This window comes from Danio rerio, chromosome 2 (assembly GCF_052040795.2).
Source record: "Danio rerio strain M-AB ecotype USA chromosome 2, GRCz13ab, whole genome shotgun sequence".
NCBI classification, from domain to species: domain Eukaryota; kingdom Metazoa; phylum Chordata; class Actinopteri; order Cypriniformes; family Danionidae; genus Danio; species Danio rerio.
The window spans coordinates 17632346-17651578 of NC_141022.1; the positions used below are offsets into that span (position 1 = coordinate 17632346).

General features: G+C 37.7%; 1 protein-coding gene across 9 annotated transcripts in view; it reads right to left on the minus strand.

Annotated features, from left to right (window-relative positions):
• The window catches only part of hccsa.1 (holocytochrome c synthase a), a 33599-nt gene extending 15164 nt beyond the window's left edge, over positions 1 to 18435 (minus strand). For 4 of the 9 annotated variants that reach the window (XM_087239240.1, NM_001002498.2, XM_087239241.1 and 1 more), the window contains 4 exon segments: positions 18381 to 18435; positions 16289 to 16409; positions 14235 to 14401; positions 14007 to 14155 (listed from right to left, as the gene is read on the minus strand). In XM_087239240.1, coding sequence (XP_087095366.1) covers positions 14007 to 14155; positions 14235 to 14401; positions 16289 to 16403 — 431 coding nt within the window. In that variant the 5' untranslated portion in view covers positions 16404 to 16409; positions 18381 to 18435. 9 annotated transcript variants of the gene reach the window in all.
• Between the last annotated feature and the right edge of the window lie 798 nt (positions 18436 to 19233).

Genomic DNA, 19233 nt, shown 5'->3' on the forward strand with positions numbered 1-19233 from the left:
CTGTAAACATTGCAGTAACATGTTGTGTTCAACAAACCTCTGGCTGTTGCAGAGATTTCAAAATGCAGAAATGGTGTAAACATTACTTCAATATAATTCAGTAAGTTTATTTTAAACAATTAAAAGCAATTTAGCATCAAACAAGATCACAATATCAGTGATACGCTTAAGTGTCCTCCTAGGCTTCAGCTCATGGCACTAGTTAAACACTGTGAGGACGCTTTCCTGCTTCAGCCAATGTAACCCGGTGAGTAATAAAACACTGCAGTCCTCTGCAGCACACCCTCGTGTTGTCTGTAATAGTGTTGTCCTGGTACTGAAGTTTTAAACCCGGCTATTTCCCACTAACATGGAAGCGCTGCTGAGCACGGATGACTCGACTGATCTTCACGGCTTCGCGCTTCAGTCTCCGTGTATCAGTGTTTGGTTTGCACTCAGTTTACCACTCTTCACCCAGTGCAAACACAGATACACGGACTGGAGCGCAAAGCAGCCTTCAAGATCAGTCGAATCATCAAGCAGATCGCTTGGCTCATCTGTGTTTGTGCTCAGTATACAGCGGTGGGTGAACTGATGACCTTCTCGGCCAATCACAATCATTTCTGTTGAACACGTGGTAAATCAGCGCTGTTTTAAGAAAGCAATCAACATTGCCTTAAATCTCAGCGCGAAATTGCCGTTTTTTTTTTTTAATTCAGTATCGTGACAAGACTAATATATTGAAAGAATCAGTTTATTCACTTGAGTTTGATGAATGGCATCTAAAACGTGTGCTTGGGAAAGAAAACGTTAGCTAACTAGTGCCATTTCCCTTAACTTAGCTGAAAATGAGCTCTGATATCCCTTTTTATATACACTATTCATTCAGATTGGACCTTCGGGTCACCCGGAAGGCGGAGAAATGATAAAGTTGTGCCACTTTATCTTCGCTGATAAGATATATAGCCAGCTACAGAATATTCCTATGTAACTCCCAATGATACTTCAGGGTTTCTTCCCACCGCAGCCTCGATTTTGCTTTTGAAAATGGCAGCCGTGTGAAATCAGTCTATGAGGCCGAAATCATGTCGTGTTTCCACTGTTAGCTAGTAGCTCGCAGCGCGTCACGCAAACCCCGCCCCAGAACGTCCCCCGAATCAAACATCACAATACCTGCCCACTTCAGCAGGAATCAGGCAGATAAAGCACACCATGGAATTATCACGAAATCAAACCATTAAAATGAAGACAACCGAAACAAACAAATGACACGTTACTTTACAGCAGTATTATGAGCCTCCTCATTCTTTACTTTCACTTTCGCTCTCGTGGACAAGGAAATGTGTTGTACACACAGACATCCAAATAGCTTCATCCATTAGCCTACATAATAAATTTCGTTTATTAATCCAAATACACATGCTGGCTCCATATGGTCTAAAACCTGACAGGTGGACAAATCTAAGCTTGTTTTTAATAAAACAAATATAAATATGCATATAATAAATAAAACTGCTAATAATAATAACATTATATAAAAGCAAATTTTCATGAACAAACTGAAAAACTGCTTTGATCTGGTGCAGGCATAAATGCGCACGCGGTGGATGCGCACTCTAAACTCACACAGGAAAAAACTGGACTAGTGGATAACACCAAGACATGCAGCTTAATTTATTTCATGTTTTGCTAAACTAATTTCCTAAATAAAACTCTCTTGAGCTATAAAGGGAAAAAAAACGCAGAAGAAATTTTCTGTTAAATTAATTTTAGCAGAGACGCAGCTGCCAGTCATTTTCTTCACATTAGTTTTTCAGTTAGGGATTAATATTAAAGTAGCTTAATAAAAATATATAAATAATATCTATAAATAATAATAAATATCTATGAATAATATATCTATAAATAATAAATATCTATAAATAATATAAATAATTATAATTTATTATATCCATTATTATTATTATTATTATTAAGCTATAAAATTGACAAAACGCAGAACCCTTAAAAATATTTGTTTTCATTGACATATCTAAAGCACACTTTTACAGTTATGTAAAGAAACATTCTACAGCAGCAGTCTCAAATTAGGACACTTAAAAATGCCTTTTGTGTTTAAAGATGATCGGCCTGCGAAGTCAAGTTTACAGTGTATAAAAGTAAAAGGTATTTAGTGCGTTTGGATTTACCGCGGATCCACCTCTTGCGCTGCAGGCTGAATGATAATCTATAGGTATAGGTAGACAGGCTTTCTGTTGGGCTACACTAATGCCCTAAAATGTAACTAAATTACACATTAATTTTAGTCAAACTACTATTTTTTTTAAATGGCATTTAACATTTACATTTATTTTTTAACATTAACATTTTTTTTTCCTAACGCTGATTTTGGTTGGGTTATAAAGCGTGATGACTTGGATATGATTTAGTTTAGCTTGCATGTGTGGGCATATTTTGACGTCTTTACCTAAAACTTTAAACATTTACAATATTTAAAATAAAACGGAAATAAATAAGGAGACTAACATAATTTAAACCACTCTTTTGATGCTTAAACCATGATCTGTCTGCATTAATGTAAATGGTATCGTTGCCTAACCTTTATTAATAAAATCGGTAATAGAGAAACTGCATATTATTATTACTATAAAAAGTAGGCCTATGTCGGTAATGCAAAGTAATACATGAATAAATAGCCTAAATAAAAGGAACAAGAAGAACCAAATTCAGTCACAGGTCAAGTGCAGAGGGATTAAAACGCACCCTCAGTTGTGACCCACACCCACACACCCACACCCACCCACACCCACACCCACACACACACACACACACACAAACAAACACACACACACCTACACCCACACACACACACACACAAACACACACGCGCGCACACACGCACACAGACATACAACAGGACCATACCATTACATAAACTGTGTGTGGGTAAATCTGGACTGAACCATTTACTGCTTATACTAAACTTTGCATATTTCGCAGTGGCTAGTTTGGCACAGATGGCAGAACTCGCTGAACAGGTCTGTCACTTTTGACGCTCATAAATAGTCATAAAGTCCTCGTGTTACAGGAATTATGAGGTTGCTAAAGGTGCGCAGCTGTTGTGCAGTGAGGGGTTTAGGGGTTTTAATAAACTACGACAGTTTGCGTTTACTGAACAGTAAGAATGATTAATAAATCCATATGAAACAGTACCTTAAAAGTCACATCTTGCTTTCAGTTTCGGGTTTAGGCGTGTTTTGTACTCACACACAAGCATACAGCGCCAAAGCCCAAGTAAACCACGCTCAGGCCCACTGCCTGTTTCACAGCGCAAGCGAAAGCAGTGCGTGAGCAGAGCGTGTGCAGCGTGTATGTCGAGCAGAAGCAGCATGCAGGCGTTTGCCTTTCACACCAGCTGCGTCTGCAGCGCAAAGCTCTTCGGCAGCTGCTGCAGAGATCAACTTATCTCTATCTATTCTATCTAGCTATCTCTTTATATACAAATACACTTTTTAAACTTTTCATCTGCACCAAGGCCCGCGGCAACTTCCTCCTATGCTGTTTCCTTAACCTGCAAACGTTCATTTTACAAATTTTATAGATCAAATAGTTCTGTATGCTTCTCAAGCTCTATGAGAAGTGGCTACAGTCAGAAGACAATCGCCTGTGATATCATGTCATTTGGTTTTTGATTGTCAGGTTGCTGTAGGCCTATAGTTATAATATTTATATAATATAGTTATAATGATATTTATACATGATCAAAGTAGTGTTACTTTCTCCGCTTCAGTGATGTCCGGGGGCAGAATAACAGCTCGTTAATTCATGCTCGTGCAGAGGATGAGACAGACAAAAGTAATTAATGCATGCCCTTCTTTTACATATTTTTGTGTTGTCAGGTTCACAGTGCTGCTTCTGCTCCACATACGCGCTGCGCACGCTCTGCTCACACACTGCTTTCGCTTGCGGTGTGAAACAGGCGTTAGTGTAAGTATGCCCTAAAAGAACATGTAAACGGACAAGCAAAAAAATCTGATATTGGCAACAAATCGGAATTGGGCATCAAGGCCTGGCAGTGTAAACAGGGTTTGTACAGGGTAAATTTATTAATCCCTTTTTTGGACCTAACCTATGCTGTGTGATGTTATGTACTGTTTCGATGGCTTTAAATACCTAGCTAATTAGATACTAAAATGCTTTAAGGTTAACCTTAAATTATGAAGTTTACCTCACATTAAACTTATCTTATTCAAATGTCCTTATCCTTGGCTGCATTAACGGTTTAGCTTTCATGTTTTCTTCACATTAATGTTATAGTCTCTGCACCTGCTGAAAGATAAATGCCACAGGGCCATTACAAATTTACTGTTAAAGGTTTCCTGCCTTTTTCTACTGTGGAGAAAGATTAGATTTACTGGATGTGCATTTTTAATTACCCAGAAAGGAACCAAAAACATAGTCAAAATAAGCCCATGCCATGTGTTATAAATGGTTCAATCATAATTATATGAAGCTGCGAGAGAATACTCTTGTGTTCAAAGTAAACAAAAATAACACAGAAAGCTCAGGATCAGAAAGCTCTTGGATTAAATCCAAAAAATCTTCATTTAAAGATAATTAATGACAAAATTTTCAATTTTTGGATGAACTAAACCTTTAAGCAGCAGTAAGCCTCACAAATACTTAAAATTGGTTGACTTAAAACTGCTTGAACTTTATTAAAACTGTTTGCACAAATATATTGTGTTAACTACACTTTGTTCATTTTGTGCTTTTGTTCCTTTGTTTATTGGTCTTAAAGATAAGCCTGCTGTGAAAAGTATCACAAACATCCTGAAAACATAAAACTAAAGTTTCTCTGAGATTATGTGTTACGTTATCTTGTTAAAATATATTTCTTAAAATAAAAGGAGGAGAAGCATTTTAGCAACGAAACCAGCTGTGCTTTCACACCTGCCTTATTTAGTTTGATTGAATCTCACTAGAGTTTGTTTCCCCTTTTAGTGCGGTTCGTTTGGGCAGGTGAGAATGCAGCAATCGTACTCGAGTGCGCACCAAAAGCGGACCAAATAAGCGTACCGAGACCTGCTTGAATAGGTGGTCTCGGTGCGCTTTCAAACGAACCCCGGAACGGTTCATTTGTGGTGAGAATATGATTCGTACTAAAACAGGTCCAACCGCAAAAAGTACTGCACGTTTTGGACTAATTCAGCTGCCGTAGGCCGATGCGCTGTGCATTATGGGATATGGAGGAAAAAATTTGTTGACAGCGCTTTACCAACAGAGAGGGGAAAACATTACCTGATGGATTGTTGGTAATATTTCTGCAAGATGAGCATGTCGCAGTTTGACTAAATTAATTCACGCCTTCTCCTGAAGTGACGAGCAATGCATTAAACACTGTTTTCCAGCCGCAGCCGCGCTTAATTTTCGTAATGTATAGTTTGTCTAAAGCAGGGATATAATCAGTCAGCGCAGTCGTCCCTCCAGAGTAAAAGTGACATTTTATGTCTGCCGGTTTTGTTTACCTCAGGGAGTTTACTGGCATTTTCCCGCACATGAGTTCTGGCTTATCAATAAGCAGTTTTGGAAATATGTTCAACAACATCTGGCCAATGAGAGATGTGGATTTTGCACATGACTGCATTTTGGTTAGTTTCAACTGGTTCAGACCAAAGCCAGCAGTGTGGTGTGAAAACGACCTAAAGACGGCAGAAGATGCAACAATGTATAATGTATTACCCTTGGTCCGGACCAAATAAAGCAAACTACAGATGTGAAAGCACCCTTAGACTTGCTTTCAGTGTCTGTGTATGGTTCTAGCTGTAGTGTAGCTGCTTTTCAGCAGTTTGTGACGATTTCGCACCCTCCGAGGACATTTGACTTGTTTTCAGTGTTTGTGGGTGGTTCTAGGACACTTAAACTTGCTCTCAGTATCTGTGTGTACGTGTAGAAAGTTTACTCACTGTTTCCTTAGTTATTGCATTAGCTGTACAAGCATTAGCTTGCATATCGATCGCAGACGGCTTCACGGCCATAGTTTCGGGTATTTGTACTCTGGAGGTGTGTCCTAACGCCAGGTTAAGAGTATATTAAGGGCACAGCAGGCTCGGTGAGTAGGAGAAGCATTTTAGCAACGAGGCCAGCCGTGTGTAAGTACATTTAGACTTGCTTTCAGTGTCTGTGTATGGTCCTGGCTGTAGTGTAGCTGCTTTTCAGCTGTTTTTGACGATTTTGAGCCCTCCGAGGACATTTTGACTTGTTTTCAGCTGCTTGTGGATGGTTCTAGCTGTTTGCTAACTGTCCTCAGCTATTTTAGGACTGTTTTGTGCACCCGAGGACATTTAGACCTGTTTTCAGTGTTTGTGGGTGGTTCTAAGGCAAGGCAAGTTTATTTATATAGCACATTTCATACACAGTGGCAATTCAAAGTGCTTTACATAAACAAGAATAAAAGAAACAAGTAAAATAAAATAAAAACAAATAATAATAAGGATAATATTCCAGGACACTTAAACTTGCTTTCAGTGTCTGTGTGTACGTGTAGAAAGTTTACTCGCTGTTTCCTTAGTTACTGCATTAGCTGTACAAGCATTAGCTTGCGTATCAATCGCAGATGGCTTCACGGCCGTAGTTTCGGGTGTTTGTACCCTGGAGATGTGTCCAGCTGAATCCAATTAGCTAGTGATTTGGGTGTCCAGCTGAACTCAATCAGCTAAGTTAGTGCTCTGGGGTGTATATAAGCAGCTATTCTCACTACGGCAGCGGTCGCGGCAGGCTCGTGTGAAGACCGCCTCGAGTGAAGGCCGACGAGTGTAAAGACCATCGAATCTACCTGCGCGACTCCACCGAGCAAAGACACCGACAAAGCACTTGAGTACTGTACTTTTTTATTTTTTATTTTTCTTTATCCTTGCACTAATTATTGTTTGTATTGCACTTTCATCATGTGTTTACTAATTCCTGTTGTTACTAACACTCGCAAAGCACGTGAGGTAATCCTCACAACCTTCGTTCAATACAAGTATCTGCAATTTCACAATTCTCTTTCCATGGGCCTCTGAAATTGTCAATCTGCTGTGAACAAGGCAGATCTTATTACCTCCATAGCTACACATTCTAACTATAATCTCATGGCTCTAACTGAGACCTGGTTGAGACAGGAGGACACTGCTACACATGCAGCTCTCTCTGCTAATTTCTCTTTTTCCCACAACTCCTCGTCAGACAGGGAGAGGGGGTGGGACGGGAATACTGATTTCCAGAGCATGGAAATTTACTCAGAGACCATCCCTGACAAAGATCAGCTCTTTTAAATTCCACGCAGTCACCATTATCCACCCCTTCTACATAAATGTGGCTGTCATCTACCGCTGACCTGGTACATTAGGTCACTTCTTAGATGAACTGGATGTTCTTCTCTCATCTTTTTCTGATTATAACACTCCCTTGTTGGTGCTAGGTGACTTCAATATCTACATTGAAAGACCACAAGCTGCTGACTTTCAGACTCTGCTTGCCTCTTTTGACCTCAAAAGAGCACCTACTTCTGCTACTCACAAATCAGGTAATCAGCTGGGGCCTCATGTATCAACGCTGCGTACGCACAAAAACTTTGCGTACGCCAGGTTTCACGCTCAGAATCGCTCACGTTTGGATTTACTAACAATGAACTGAACGTGGGAATGTGCGCAACTTCACGGCAGCTTTCTGGCAGGCGTACGCACATTTTTTGTGCGTGTCTGTTTTATTTCCATTGGCGACTCCTAGAGGCAGTTGTGTTAAATTGCTCTCTACAAAGTGTCTGAGCCTTGCAATGGCAGCTGTATGAGACGGGTTCAGCAGGTATATAAGGTTTCCATACCATACAGTTGACCAGCTAAACATTAAAGCACAATTTGCAGCGGTCGCCTGTTTTCCCAATGTAATCTGAGCGATCTACCGCACGCACATTGCTATAAAGACACTATCTGAAGATGAATTTGCATGCGTGAATCAGTAACATTTCCATTCAATATTATTATATCTGTAAAATGTTACAGCACTCTGAACAGTCTCAGTGGCGCGCTCGTAAGACACATGTGAACATGTTTTGACACTTTCGAGCATGAACTCGGCTCGAATCCAGCGTCTGATGAACTCTTTCTTCTTTTTTCCCCCCGCTACATATCAGATTTTGCCTACTATTTATCACGAGAAAGACTAGTAGGAATCATTAATAAGTTTGTGCATCATATTTTATTTGCACATTTATTGAATGGAAATGTTTCTGATTCACGCTTGCAAATTCATCTTCAGATAGTGTCTTAATAGCAATGTGCGTGCAGTAGATCGCTCAGATTACATTGGGAAAACAGGCGACCGCTGCAAATTGTGCTTTAATGTTTAGCTGGTCAACTGTATGGTATGGAAATCTTACATACCTATCTGAAGATGAATTTGCATGCGTGAATCAGAGACATTTCCATTCAATAAATGTGCAAATAAAATATGATGCTTATTGATATGAACTTATTAATGATTCCTACTTGTCTTTCTCGTGATAAATAGTTGACAAAATCTGATATGTAGCGGGGGCAAAAACAAGAAAGAGTTCATCAGACGCTGGATTCGAGCCGAGTTCATGCTCGAACGTATCAATTCCTGTTCACATGGGTCTTACGAGAAGCGCCACTGAGACTGTTAACCATCCTGCAACATTTTACAGATATAAACCACAATATTTCTTTTTTCAATGCACTCAGTGCGATGTTCAGACCCAACTGTGTTAACCGCATCAGCTAAACTCTCCCGCTCTATTTATTTCTTTTATTGTTAATTCCGGAGAACAAACTTGCAAATAACACCGCTTTTCTCCGGTCTACCTCTGAAAGCACCTCCAATTCACATTCTGTTCAAAGTTTCTCTTTTTGCTTGCTTTTGCCATTGCTTTTTCGTTGGGTTTTGCCATTAGCATAGTCATTAGCATATTCATACGGGGGAGGAGGCAGGGAGGGGTTTTGTGCTCGTGCATGTTGCGCTCAGTTTCACGTTCATTCAGATGTACAAAAGAATATGCGTGGGATTCGGCGTACGCAGTGTTTCATACATCTGAAATTTTTTCTGCGTACGCACATTTACAGCTTTGTGCGTACGCAGTGTTTTAGTAAGATTTCCACGCAAGTCTTCGTACATGAGGCCCCAGGACCTTATTTACACTCGACATTGCTTCGCTGACCAAACACTAGTAACTCCACTACACAAATCAGATAATTTCCTTCTGTCTCTCAACATCCACATTACTCCTGAACCGCCACACACTCCTACACAAGTTGCCTTGCGCAGAAACCTACGCTCTCTCTCTCACCCAATACACTATCCACCATTGTTTCAGACTCTCTTTCTCCACCTTGCAAAATCGCTACACTGGATACTAACAGTGCCACTGATACACTCTGCTCCACACTAGCATTGTGTCTAGACAGACTATGTCCTCTTACATCTAGGCCAGCCCGTGCCAGTCCTCTTGCACCCTGGCTCTCTGATGTTCTCCGTGAGCATCGCTCAAAACTTCGGGCTGCAGAGAGAATTTGGGGAAAAACTAAAATTCCTGCACACCTCATAACATACCAAACTCTTCTGTCCTCTTTCTGGGCTGATGTTACTTCTGCAAAACAGTCATACTTCCATCAAAAAAATCAACAATGCCACCAATCCTCACCTACTTTTTAAAACATTTTTCTCCCTCCTTTATCCTCCTCCGCCACCCGCATCCTCCACACTAACTACTGATGACTTTGCTACATTCTTTTACACCACAACGACAAAAGTCAGTGCTCAATTTACTGCACCTACTACAAACAGGCAAGATACACCACCATCACCACACACGCTCACCACTTTTTCTCAGCTCTCTGAGTCTGAGGTGACCAAACTCGTGCTATCTAGCCATGCAACCACCTGTCCGCTTGATCCCATTCCCACTCATCTATTGCAAGCCATTTCTCATGCAGTCATACCGACACTGACTCACATAATCAACAAATCTCTTTACTCTGGTTTATTCCCCACTTCATTTAAACAGGCTAGGGTAACCCCACTGCTAAAGAAACCCAACCTCGATCAAACACTACTTGAAAACTACAGACCGGTATCCCTGCTTCCATTCATGGACAAGATTCTGGAAAAAGTCGTGTTTAATCAAGTCCTAGACTTTCTCACTCAAAACAACCTCATGGACAACAAGATATCTGGCTTTAAGAAAGGCACTTAACTGAGACTGCCCTGCTCTCGGTCGTGGAGGATCTCAGAGTGGCTAAAGCAGACTCTAAATCATCAATCCTCATCTTGCTGGATTTGTCAGCTGCTTTTGACATTGTAAACCACCAGATCCTGCTATCTACGCTTGAGTCACTAGGTTTTGCAGGCACGGTTATTCAGTGGTTCGGATCTTACCTCTCTAACAGGTCATTCAGGGTGTCTTGGAGAGGAGAGGCGTCCAACCTACAGCATCTAAACACTGGGGTACCACAGGGCTCTGTTCTTGGACCACTTCTCTTCTCCATCTACACAACATCGTTGGGATCAGTCATCCAGAAACATGGATTCTTCTACCACTGCTATGCTGATGATACCCAGCTATACCTCTCTTTTCACCCTGATGATCCCTCGGTTCCGGCTCGCATATCAGCCTGCCTGTCAGACATTTCACACTGGATGAAAGATCATCATCTTCAGCTTAACCTCACGAAAACGGAAATGCTAGAAGTTTCTGCCAACCCCACTCCACATCACAACTTTTCAATTCAAATCGAAGAGGCAACCATTACTGCATCCAGAATGGTGAAAAGCCAAGAAAAACTTCTCTGACCACATCTCTAGAAATGCTCGATCGTGCAGATTCGCACTTTACAACATCAGAAAGATCCAACCCTTCCTATCTGAACATGCAGCTCAACTTCTTGTTCAAGCTCTTGTTCTTTCCAGACTGGACTATTGCAACTCTCTACTAGCTGGGCTCCAAGCTAACTCTATGAAACCTCTTCAGATGCTTCAGAATGCAGCAGCATGAGTGGTCTTTAACAAACCTAAAAGAGCACGTCACTCCGCTACTCATCCGTTTGCACTGGCTGCCAGTTGCTGCTCAAATCAAATTCAAAACACTGATGTTTGCTTACAAAGCGATGTGTGGCTGCGCCACTTATCTGCTCTCACTTCTGTAGATTTATAGGCTCTCCAGAAACTTGCGTTCTGTGAATGAACGTTGCCTCGTGGTTCCATCCCAAAGAGGGAAGAAAACGCTATACCTAACGCTCGCGCTCAATCTGCCCAGTTGGTGGAATGAACTCCCTAACTGCATCAGAACGGCAGAGTCACTCGTTGTCTTCATAAAGCGACTAAAAACACAGGATGACTAGCCAGTCAACATCACAGTTGCGTGTTAATTAACTTTACACCTTAAAACAATAAGAGGCTCCACAATCAAAAACCCACCAAACCGGTTTCTGAGAGTGCCTTTTGATTCACACCTGCAACCCGTGTCTGCAAGGAATACACATTCTCAGGTAGACACAGAAGCAATCAGAAAAGCTTCCAAAGTTTGAATGGACATTTAAGTAAAACTGTGTTTATTTGAGTAATGAATGTTTGCTTTATGTTTCTGTAGATTTTTGTGTGTACATGTTCCATGTGTTTAACAAAACTGTTATGGATAGTTATTGAGTTAAAACCCTCAGTGACAAATGAAATCTACAGAATTTTTGTGAAATACTTCATGTTTGGTATTGATTGAAAGCTAGAAATGTTACAAATGCAGTGGTTTATATGAAGAAACCACACTATGAAAAGGTGTCCATGTTATGAGACTTTATTTTAACAACTACGCTATTAAAGCAGCACCGACACAATTTGCCAACCCGGCTTTCTAGCGGGCAGATTTGGGGTGTGATTCCACCCCGCACCTTTTCTGATTGGACAAGTATTGTGTAGACCCAGCCTCTACCAAAGCCTATAAAACTTTGAAAAATGGAATTTCATTGTTGTCTTTTGCCAGTCATCTTTGCCAGTCGTCACCGCCGTCGGTGCCCGGACGTCGCTCTTCTCGTGCGGTGGCCGTTACATCACCTCGCCGGAAACTTGTTACATCATGGAGCAGACCGCGACCTTCCCTTGCTGCCGGCTCGACCCCCGATCTGCTTGTGCAACCGCGTCAACAACAAGCCATCGGGTCAACACCTCAGAACTCTGAAACTCCGTCATAACTACAGAAACCCCAGGAAGGACTTCAAACGCCGCCTCGTCCAACATCCGTATCCCTAGCAACCGACTAAGGAAACCCCTCTTCACCTAACGAGGGAATTCCATCACGTCACTGAAGTTGCTACGCTGACCAATCAGCTTCCCTGGGATTTCCCTTTGGACCAGTCAAGGAAACCAAAATTCCATCAGAACGCAAGTAGCACAAACAAGGTTTCTATCCATTGCTGAAACTGGTGTGAATTATGTTTAGGTAGTAAAGAATAGCGAAATTCTCTGCTTTTATGGCAATGCTAAGGACGTAGCAAATGTTAGAAGTTTAATCCACTCAGTCATAACTCTCCTCACACTGCTTGTGCGTGTGTGTATGTATGTGCGTTTTTTTGTTTTACGTAGATTAGTACTTTGTGTTATAGAGTAGCAATAAACTTTTGTTTCGTTTTAAGATCCGTGTTGGTGTGTTGTGTGCTTTATAAGTTAATGCCTCAGCTTCAGATACTGCTACCTTGCTCATTAAATAATTAGATACTGTTTTTATATTGTTATTGTTGGCCACGTAATAATATAATACAGAATTGCTTTACACTAAACGTTCTATTTGCTGGACAAATATTTAAGTTAAGTGTAAGCTTTAAATAATTCTATGTGAATCATGTTCAAATCTTTGATTCGAATCCCCAAAGTTTAAACATGATTTAAATCAAAAAGCTGATTCTTACACATTGTTGCTCTTATAGTTGTGTAAATTGCTTCCTTCTCCTCATTTGTAAGTCGCTTTGGATAAAAGCGTCTGCTAAATGACTAAATGTAAAAGTATCGAAAAAAGTATTGTTCGGAACCGGTATCGAATTCAGGGTATCGGTATCAGTATCGAACATTTTGGAATGATACCCAGCCCTAATTAATATACAAACAAAATTAATTAGATTAATACCAAACAAAATTCGTTACAAAAAGATTTTGTCATTTTTTCAGACAAAAATAGATTAACCCAACTGTGTGGATGGATGATTTTCTTCACTCCATGGAAAATAAGGATTTAATTATTGTTCTACTGTAATTGTTGTATCACAAACCTGTCATATATTTGCTACATGTATAATTTATTATTTTAATGATGATGTCTTAAACATCTGATTTTTCCTCTGTGCTGATGTGCTTTAATTTTCTCCATCTCACTCATGGCAAGTGAGATCACCTTTAGGCGAGGGAATGTTTATAAAGTAAAACTGGCTGACAGTTTAGTTTAGTCTTCTTCAAACCTGCAGGAAAATATCAGGCTTTGCTAAAAGGCTGATTATTTTACCAACACATAGGGACAATAGTGGTAGCCTATTACAGTTTTTTTATCTTAATATTACAAAAGGAAACATTAGCTAAACCACAACAGATCATAACAATGTCAAAATGAATGCTCAAATAATGTAGCCTAGTTTACAGCAAGCATCGTGTTTTAGGTAGATTGTGCCGTCTGTCATATACATTAGGTCTTTAGGTCTGTTATTTTTACTAAAGAAGGTATATTATTTGAGTTTAGCTCAGGAGCTATAGAAACTAAATTATGCTTGAAAAAAAGAAAAAGAAAAAAAGGCACAGGATCAGGTCTGTATCATTCGACAGTCAAAATTTTAGTATCGGGATTGGATCGGTTCCAAAATTGGTATTGGTGCATCCCTAGCTTTTACAAAATTCCCTTAAAGGCGATCGTTCCACATTTAACTGCAATAAAGGTTTTAATTAGAGATGGCGACAAAGATTCTTAATTTACAGACTGCAGTTTCCCAAAAAGTTACCCTTTCCTCAGCATGGCATTCCAGAACATCTGCTCTGAGGGATAAACCCAGTTCTGCTCAGCTCCAGCACGGGGAATGGTGGATTCCTCTCTTACAACTGACAGGGGAAAGGGCTGATCAGCTGAAGGCTGCTGGTTAGGTGGAGGCATCTGTAGAGCAGAGGAAAACAGGTAAAGACACTGGATGCGTCTAAACATCTAGGAAACCGACTGGAAGTGCACAAAATACCATGTTGGCTGGATTGATGTCGGACAGTGTGGGTTTCGTCCCACTGGCAGCTCTCATAGGACACTCCACAAATTCATAAGCCCTGTCCTGATGTGCAGGTACATCTGGAGCTTTCTTCGTGTGATCTCTAGATGCCTGATGCATTGGGCATTCTGGAGGAGGAACACCTGTTGGAGAAGGAATGGATAAAAAAAAAATATTGCTATTTGTTTTATATTATGATAATATCAATAAATGATCAATAATTGAAATAATTAATAAAGCATCTGAATGGCTATTAACTGTCTATGTGGTGTGTACAGAAAAATATCTGCCAACCAATTTGTGAATAATTTAGTGAAGTAAACTCAGTTTAGTCTACTTCAGTTTTAGCTTACCTTCTTTTTTTTAAAAAATTGTAAACAATTTTTGTGTCAAATAAGTTTTAATTGAAGACAAAGGTTCAGAAAAAAATTGTCCATGTATTAGGGATGCACTAATGTGGATTTTTTGGGCGATCTCAATAACCTATAACTCTTAGGATTTGGAGGCCGATAACCGATATATAGTCTGATAAATAAAAATATTTTAAAATGTAATATTTTTCTACATTAAACAACTGATTTTATTTTAAAAACAAAAATTTGAACTGATCTTAAAATGGCATGATCAAAGCAACAAAGAAATAATTTCAAAACTGCAAGGTGATTATATAGACTTATATTCACAATTTCACATAAATCAGTATGCCAAAAAATAAATAATTTTCTTTTCTTCACATAGTAAATTAACATACAACTTGACTGTTGCATAAAATATTACATATGCAAACAAAGAATTAAAATAAATAAAACTAAACCCAATCACATCACAATCTATCTAAAACTACAGAGTGTGATAAACAAAAATACATAAAAATGATCCATAGTTTTGTCAAGGTAACAGATTTTGTCAAATTGCTCAAGTTTTCTTTTCAACATTACCTACTGTATTTACTCTAAATGTAAAGTAGAAGTCATTTCTTCAAGAAAAAGTTTACATGTAGGAAATGACTTTTTCTTTAAAAAAATTAAAAATAAACCATTCATTACACTGCGGTTTACAAAGTAGTGTTTACTTCTTAAACCTGTTTTGAACAAACTACATAGACCCAGGAATGTCCGTGGTATTAAGCATAATTTACCCCACAAATGTGCATTCATGTGTTTTGTGTGCATTTAAGAGAAACAGAAGCACAATAATGGTCTGTTTTTACTCAGTGGTACGGTACGGTTAGAGCCAAAAATATTCATCATATAAACAGCGAGTTCATCCAACAGCTAGATTAGAAATAAAGCTAGTAGGAGAAAATGGTTTGAGAAAAAAAATCAGTCAGGGAGTAAATAATAGATTTCGACAACATAACTAAAATAATCCATTTTATATATTTTGATTAATAAAATAATTATTAAAGCATTAATATTAAATGCACCTTTAGCAACAGCCCTACTACAGATTTACAGTTAAAGTCAGAATTATTAGCCCCCTTGTTTATTTTTTCCCCTAATTTCTGTTTAAAGGAGAGAATATTTTTTCAACACATTTCTAAACATAATAGTTTTAATAACTCACTTTTAATAACTGATTTCTTTTAACTTTGTCATGATGACGATAAGTATTATTTGACTAAATATTTTTCAAGACACTTCTGTACAGCTTAAAGTGACATTTAAAGGCTTAAATGGATTAATAAGTTTAACTTGGCAGGTTAGGGTAGTTATGCAAGTTATTGTACAATGATGTTTTGTTCTGTAGACAATCGAAAAAAAAATTAGACTTTAAAATGGTTTTTAAAGAAAAGATAAAAACTGATCTTATCCTAGCCGAAATAAAACAAATAAGACTTTCTCCAGAAGAAAAAACATTATCAGACGTACTGTGAAAATTTCCTTCCCCTATTAAACATCATTTGGAAAATATTTAAAAAAGAAAAAAAATCAAAGGGGGGCTAATAATTCTGACTTCAACTGTATATGTTTTTAATTTTGAACTTTTAAATGTTATTTTTATGTTATTAATGTTTCAAACAGTCTTACTTTCATTAACATTGCAATGCATTGGACAGCCCTGTGGTGGTGCGCCGCCAACATCAGGCACCATAATGCCCTCCGCCTTCACGGTGCCCGTAGGACTGGACATAGTGTCTCTCATCAGCTTCTTAGACACAAAACATCAAATAACACTGTAAGTTTTGAGTGACTGGATTTCACATACTATTGCTCCCATATACACAGTTAAATTGAGGTCAAAGATGAAAACGAATGATTTTCAAGCATCAAAACAGAGAGAGTGCATGTTTCTCCTTCCATATACAACAATATCTCCTGTTATTTTTGCACAAAAAAATTTTTATATTTGAATATTGTGTATTTGTACCATGATTAACAGAAGACACTCATTAAATTGTCATTCACTGCAACAATTATGACTGCACAATATATCGTTTCAGCACTAATATTGCAATGTGATCATTCTCAATAATCACACTGTGAGTAAATGCAGTGTTGTGTCAATGATTTATAATTTTGTTTGTGTTTTTCATGGCCTATGACTAGGCATTAGACGATAACCGTTTTCAAGGTATACAGCGGTTTTGAAAAGTCAAGGTTTTAAAACCGCCAACATTTTCTGCTATACCGTTCCTAAGGTATGTGTAAGATTTTTTATTTACGTTTTTATGCAGAAAAGATATACAAAAATACCATTTTAAATCGTAAAGTAACCTGTGTTTTTGAAACTAATGAAGACAGCAGAAGTCAATGATTTATTTTAATTATTTAGCCTGACATGTTTTCTATTAAAATATTTTGGAAACAAATGTTTCAATTTAATGTTAAATTATACACCTTTTCTGTGAATTTGTGTTTTGAGTTTTTACAGAAAAATGTCACATCCATAAAACTGCAATTGCTCATTACTTTGATACATTTTGAAAGCAATCACTTTATTTGCTATTAATATGTTTCACAGTATAGAAAATCCCTTTTATATACTGAACATGATGCAAACAGCAAAATAGAGGTAAAGTTGTTTTTTTATTCACACATTCGTTTATTTAGAAGTCTCTGTATCGTTTACCATATTACTTTGAATATTCAATTGGAATTTAGCATGCAAGTGTACAGAGGTAAAGTTGGTTTTATATTCGCACATTCAGACTTTACCCTTAATTATATAATTTCATAAAAGTATTATTTGCAAACTCTAATTAACGAAATCATGTTAGCAGCCAATGAATATCAAAGTACAACATTGTTCACTGTCAAATAAATAGTGTTAATGCTGTTTTCAAGCTACACTTGCATGCTAAATCCCATAGAATATTGGATATAGAATATACTTACAAAGTAACATGGTAAACAATACAGAGATTACTAAATGAATGAATTTGTGAATATAAAACCAACTTTACATCTATTGCAAGTATGACTTGAAAACAACATTAACACAGTTTATTTGACAGTAAACTATGTTGTAGTTTGATAGTCATTGGCTGCTAATTTGATTTCGCTATTTAAAGTTTGCAAATAATACTTATGAAATTATATTATTAAGGGGAAAGTCCGAATGTGCGAATATAAAAATAACTTTACCTCTAGAACAGCAAAATGGGATGTCATGTAATTGACAAACATCCTAAAAGTGTTAGTATAAATCCATGCAAGAATAAACTCTTGTCATGTGCACATACAACACATGAACACAACTATTATTCTTTAGGTCTAACTATAGATAAAGAATACAGAATTATTTGTGACAACATGACACAGTTATGTCTCCATTCAACTATAAACAAAAGGTATAACTTTATAAAAGAAATAACAGATTATTCGTCTCAATATTTATACACACTGTTTCACAGAATAGATGCTGTCACTATGAATGTCTTCCTTTCTTCCAGAAACACCCTTATTGATTCATGCAGCATTCACTACAGATGATTTTTCTAAAGTTATGAAACAAACGTTACACAAGACTCTTCAGGAAGGACAACAAAATGGGATTTTCACAGCTAATTTAACCCTACAATGTTATCAACAGCTTATCATCACTGCATCTTGTAGAAACTAAAGGCGCAAGATAACGCTGATTGACGAAAATCTCTCTATAACTGTAGATCACGCTTACCTCCCACCTCTACTGTCAATGTCGTTCACATGCCTCGGAGCCCACGATGCTTTGCATCATTGCATCGCGTGTATGGCAAGAAAGAACACACTGGTCAACACTGACCCCTAGAGTATTGGAGAATGTGATCTTATTTTGTATTTTTTTTTTTATTTATCTTATATAAAATATAGAGTTTATATATATATATATATATATATATATATATATATATATATATATATATATATATATATATATATATATATATATATATATATTAATTTAATTTTTACAGTGTTTTAATAAGGCAAGACCAGTAGATTGATTACTCTAAGAATAGCAAACTTTATTTATAAACTTTGTTGGTTACAAGGTCTTTTTTTCGCATTACTGATAATTGACTGAGTAAGTTAAGAGCATTTTATTATAAAAAAAAAGTGTAATTATATATTTATAAATGATAAAGACAACCTACCTGTTTACTGCTCATGATGAGGGTGTTTGATCATTACAGTTTGTTGATTGTTTGTTTAATTTAGATATTTTAAGGTAAATGCATGGGTAAATGTTACAAAATGTTACACAATTTGCTTTTTTCAGTCACAAGTCCTCAGCCATTAATCAATGTAAAAAAAAAACAACAACAACAACAACAATAGCCTGATGAAAAACTGTTCACGCCATTTTATATCATATATGTATTTGCGTTTAGCTGATTTATTATTTGACTTTTTATTGAAAAATTCTCAGACACACTGCTTTGGCCAAATCAAAGAAACAACTTATTTATGGACACATTATACAAAAGCTGCTTTGTTGACAAATTCTAAGCACCTATCAGATGAACTAATATACTTCTTAGCCTTCTTAA